The sequence below is a fragment of the Cryptomeria japonica genome, chromosome 4, assembly GCF_030272615.1.
Source record: "Cryptomeria japonica chromosome 4, Sugi_1.0, whole genome shotgun sequence".
NCBI lineage: Eukaryota > Viridiplantae > Streptophyta > Pinopsida > Cupressales > Cupressaceae > Cryptomeria > Cryptomeria japonica.
This window is the reverse complement of record NC_081408.1, coordinates 749,123,976-749,129,415: the sequence shown is the minus strand read 5'-3', so window position 1 is coordinate 749,129,415 and position 5,440 is coordinate 749,123,976. Positions and strand designations below refer to the sequence as shown.

Sequence of the window (5,440 nt, the reverse complement as noted above, 5' to 3'; positions counted from 1 at the left end):
CCTCCTCTTGTTATCAATTTTATACCACCAATCATGCAAAAAAATCCTCCACTCATTCCTTGGGGTGCTACCATAGGTCCTTTGGCTTTGGGAAATCAGCTACATGACTTGCCAACTGGCTTCCAAAATTTTTAGGAGATGGAAAAGTTTCTACGGAAGATCACATCAGTGCTTTGTTTACCTCATGTGCAATTCTTGGGGTTCAATACAAAGATGTTTCTATTCAACTCTTTGTTGAAACTCTTGTCGACGCCATAGCTGAATGGTTTAATCAGCTCTTAGCAGGTTCTATCCATAATTGGGCAACTCTGATACAAAAATTTGAAGACAAGTTCAAAACTATCGATGATGGACACTTGCTTATGGCACAGTTGACTCAGAAGAAGAAAGAAGTGCATGAACCTATGAGAGAATTTGTGGCACGATTCAATAAACTTGTCAATAGACTTGTGGTTGATAAGAGACCCATAGAGGAAAATCAAAAGTTTTTCTTTATTAACGCACAACTTCCTGATATAAGTTTCCAAAGAAGGTGAGGATGAGTTGTTGATCTTGTAGCAACACAAAGGCTAGCTATTGAGGTCAAAGATGACCTATTAAGTGTAGGAAAATGGAACAAGGAATTTCAGAAAGGAAAGACACAAGCCAACTCTACAACCACTGATCCAATGGTTCAAAAGTTGGCCAATGATTTGCTCCAGTTGAGGAAATAGTTGCCACAGAATCCACCACCTTTATATTAGGATATTCCTAGGAGAAATTATCTTCCTTATTAATAAAATTAACAACCAAAGCTTCCCACCCGCACACCAAGGTTGTCCATCAAATACCCATCTACAAGTAATCACCAAAATACTGTGATGTGTGACTTTCACCTCACAACAGATCATGATGGAAGTTCGTGCCCTGAAATGACTTGGTTTATGTAGATGAATCTAACTAGTGAGAATATTGAAGAATATATTGAAGATGAAACTAATTAGCAATTTGGCTCATCTACAGTTAACTTTTTAGAATATGAGTCTGGTGAGGAAGATGAGAAAGAGAGTGACATCAACAATCATTCTTATAATGTCTTTATGAAGAATTGGCACCAGAAACTGGAGGAAAAAGCTAAAATTGCTACTAAAGATAAAGAAGCAAAAGATATTCCTAAGCAGATCTTATCTAGGAAGCAAAACAAAGAAGAGCCAGGATCATGAAGCAAAGCTAACAAAGCTTTTAAACACAGGGAACCTTCCCTTGAAGATTCTTTTGATTTTCTAGAACATTGTAAAAGGACCAAGGTGCAAATTTCTAAGTTTGAGTATCTTAGGAAGAATCCACAGTAGTTAGATAAACTGGTGCATTGTATTAAAAAGGATCTTAAGAAGTCTCATTCTGATATACACGAAGAATCAGGTAAGAAATTTGATGATGATGATCAAGAGGAATCTATTGTAAAGGAATCATCACTTGCTACTACTTCCTTTTCTGATAAGCCCGATCTTTTCTATATATCTTTGTATATAGCCGGTTGTAAGTTAAGCAATTGTATCATTGATTCTGGTGCATCTAATAATGTAATGCCTTCCAAAGTTGCTCATGTGTTAGGTTTATCCTTGAACAAACCAGTCGGTAAAGTATTTTCAATGGAGTCTAAACAATTCTCTCTTGTCGGACAAATCAAAGATGCCCAAGTTGCCTTAGCCGCTCACCCCCAAAAGAAGTTGAAACTTAGCATCTTGGTTGCTGATATCCTAGCTAGTTATGGAATGCTCTTAAGTCATAGTTTTCACAAAGATTTAGGTGGTGAAATTTAGCTAGATTTGTCCCATGCTTTGATACCTCTAGGTAGCAAGAAAGTCAGGTTAGATCCAGAGCCTAAAGCAAAAGATACAATCCTAAAAACTAATGACCCAAGGGCATAGATATTATATGTTGAGACTGGTCTGGGTACTTATATGATGTCATCAAAAGGAGAGAATCTCCCTAAAATCCTAGCTCTTGGTATATCTTCCAAACTTTGGAAGATGCAATTTGATGGAAGTTCCTCATCTTTCGGCTCAGGTGTAGGGGTGGTGCTGATTTCCCCTTCAGATGAAAAATTTCCTAAAGCTTATAAACTTGAATTTGACACTACAAATAATACTATAGAGTATGAGGCTCTCCTTTTAGGGTTGGAGTTTGCTAAGGAGAAAGGTATCAAGAAGTTGCAGGTCACAGGAGATGTTGAGTTGATAGTGAATCAAGTAAAGATTAAATACTTGAGCAAGAACAAGAGGCTAAGATCGTATCGAAATAAAGTGTGGGATGAGATTGAAGGTTTTGTTTCTTTTTCCATACAAGCCATTCCAAGAGAGAAAAGTACAAAGATAGATTCTCTTGTTGTCTTGGCTTCATTGTTACTTCCTCATCCTGAATTTGATAGGAGTGTCTATGTTGTAGAGATGATCAATCGACCTAGTGTGCCAGACAATAATCAGAATTGGCAAGTCTTCGATGATGATAAACATATCATTTCATTCTTGGAAGGGAGGGAAAAATTTTCCAATTTGTCTTTTGATGGGAACTCACCTTCGACTAGTCAAAAAACTACTAAAGAAGAGGAGAAGGAGCCTGAAATTTTGCAGGTTAAAGGTAATACCATTCCCAAAGGCTTGCTGTCTCTCAAGAGTTTGTTTAATAAACATGATCAATTTATGAAGAAGAAAAGTGAACACAAGTCCTCAGGATCTTCAGAAGTTGAGAAGATAGACATAGGTTTTGAAAATGATCCCAAAGTGGTTTTGCTTGGGAAATGCCTTACACAAAAGGAGAGAAAGGTATTCATTGATCTACTCACAAGGTACATTGATGTTTTTGCATGGGTCTATGGCAACCTCAAAGAATTTATGAATGGTGAGTTCAAGCATCAAATTTCCCTCAAACCTAATTCAATTCCATTCAGGAAAAAGTAGAGGCAATTCAACCCGAAGATAGCAAATGCAATCTTCACAAAAGTGGATAAAATACTGAAAGCTAGAATAATTTATCCAATTCATCATTCTATGTGGGTAGCGAATATAGTTCCTATTAGAAATAAAAATGGGGAGATTAGAATTTGTTTTGATTTTCGCAATTTAAATCAAGCATCCCTCAAAGATAATTATCCTCTTCCAGTTATGGATCACCTTATTCAAACCGTTTCTAGATCCAAAATGATGTCCATGCTTGATGGTTTTTCAAGTTATAATCAGATCAGTGTGGATCAAGAAGATCAACACAAAACTGCTTTTACTACTCCATGGGGAACTTTTTCTTACAATTGAATTCCTTTTGGTTTAATTAATGTTGGTGCCACTTTTTAGCATGCAATGGATCTCTCCTTTGGTGATCTAAGAAACAAGATTGTGGTTGTTTATTTGGATGACCTAACTATCTTCTCCAAGAAATGAGAAGAACATGCTTACCATCTTGAATGCGTGTTCCAGCGATGTAGGCAACAAGGGATCTCCTTGAACCCAAAGAAATCTATTTTCGGGGTAACCAAAGGGAAGCTATTCGGTCACATTGTTGCAAAGGAAAGAATTCACATTGATCCTGAGTGAGTTAAAGCTATTTAGTAGTTGCAATTACCTTGTAGTAAGCCAGGAGTTTTCTCATTCTTTGGCCAAATCAATTTTATAAGGAAATTTATCCTAGATTTTTTTGAGATCACAAAATTAATTGTTGAGATGATGAAGGGTAATGAGGTTTTTAAATGGTCAGAGGAAGGAAAGTGAGATTTTAGTAAAACCAAGTCAGCCATAGTAGATGCTCCCACATTGATGTATCCAGACTTCAACAAGGATTTAAATGTTTACTGTTATGCTTCAAATTCCACATTGTCTGCAATTTTAACTCAAAATCATAATGATAACACCGAGGCACCAATAGCTTTTATGAACATTCCCTTGAAGAAACGCGAACTGAAGTATTTTGTTGCCAAAAAACAAGCTTTTGCGGTGGTGAAGGCTATGAAACAATTTCATTTCTACATCTTGAATTCACACTCTAATATATATGTTCTAGATACTGCTATGAAGATAATTCTTACTCAATAGGAGATTGGATTGAGCAAGAGAGCTTCTTGGATTGTAAAGGTTCAGGAATATGATATTGATATCAAACCTACCAAGCTTGTTCGAGGGTGAGGATTATGCCAGTTGTTGGCTGAAAATAAATCTGAAGGAGAAGTTAAAGGAGAAGTTATTTTTGAGTCTGAATTGCCTTTGGTTTTGTTCATTAGCACCATAGACGAATGGTTCACCAATATAGCCTACTTTCTCACATATGGAGAATGTCTGGCTTACCTCACCTCTAAAGAGAAACGAGCTGTCAAGTTGAAGGCAGCTAAGTATATTATCTGGGGTGATGTCTTGTATAAAAAGGGAATCGATGGTACTTTCCTCAGATGTGTGGATAAAGAGAAAAGAGAAAAGCTTCTTAAGTTCTTTCAAAATGAAGCATGTGGAGGGCATTTTTCTTCCTCAGTAATGACATACAAGATGCTAAGAAATTGTTACTATTGGCCTGGGATAATCAAGGATGCTGACGAGTGGGTGAAGAAATGTGACACATGTCAGCAATTTAAAGGAAAGGTACAACTTCCTGCTTTGCTATTAAAGCCAGTAATCATAGAGGAGCCTTTTCAACAATGGGGTTTGGATTTCATCGGTCCTATTCATCCACACTCTAGTGCAAATCACACCTATATCTTGTTAGATATGGATTATTTTTCTAAGTGGGTCGAGGTTGCTCTAGTGAAACAAACAACATCAGAGGTAGTCTGTGACTTCATCAAGAAAAACCTCTTAGTAAGATATGGAGTACCACATAATATTGTCACCGACAATGCTACCAATTTCTCTTCCCATGAGATATCAGCTTTTTGTTATAAATATGGAATTATTCTCTCTCATGCATCTGACTATTACCCACAAGGGAATGGTCAAGCTAAGGCCAGTAATAAGAATATTATTACCATTCTTCAGAAGCTAGTTGATGAAAATCAAAGGACATGGCACAAACATTTGTATGAGGCATTATGGGCTGATCACACCACGAAGAAAAGAGCTATTAGGTTATCTCCTTTTGAAATAGTTTATGGAACAAAAGCAAAGTTGCCTATTCCTTTGGAGTTATCTTTTCTCAAATTGCAGGACGTTTTGGAGAATTATGAATTCAAAGATGCCTTATAAAAGTGAGTGATGTATTTAACCAAGATGGAACAACAAAGAGAGGCGGTGGTTGATAGAATTAAAGAACATCAAATGCGAGTCAAGGAGTTATTTGATAGAAGAGCAAGACAAAGACTATTCCGTGTTGGTGACTTGGTTTTATTGTGGGATAAAAGAAGAGAGCCAAAGGGAATGCATGGTAAATTTGATTCACTCTGGAGAGGACCTTTTCACATCAGGCAAGCTTGCAGTGAGAATTC

At 36.8% G+C, this 5,440-nt stretch overlaps 1 protein-coding gene across 1 annotated transcript; it reads left to right on the top strand.

Annotated features, from left to right (window-relative positions):
- The first annotated feature begins 2,012 nt into the window (after positions 1-2,012).
- LOC131875353 (uncharacterized) lies at positions 2,013-5,201 on the top strand. Its single transcript, XM_059219453.1, has 3 exons — positions 2,013-2,804; positions 4,065-4,150; positions 4,250-5,201. The coding sequence occupies exons 1-3, from the start codon at positions 2,013-2,015 to the stop codon at positions 5,199-5,201; spliced, it is 1,830 nt and encodes a 609-aa protein (XP_059075436.1).
- The last annotated feature ends 239 nt before the right edge of the window (positions 5,202-5,440 follow it).

Bases quoted from the DNA above. Each gene is read 5' to 3' on its own strand.
- LOC131875353 (XM_059219453.1), top strand. From the start codon at position 2,013: ATGCAATTTGATGGAAGTTCCTCATCTTTCGGCTCAGGTGTAGGGGTG. The intron at 2,805-4,064 runs GTATTCATTGAT...CTTACTCAATAG, and splicing joins TTACACAAAAGGAGAGAAAG to GAGATTGGATTGAGCAAGAG. The intron at 4,151-4,249 runs GTGAGGATTATG...TTTGTTCATTAG, and splicing joins CCTACCAAGCTTGTTCGAGG to CACCATAGACGAATGGTTCA.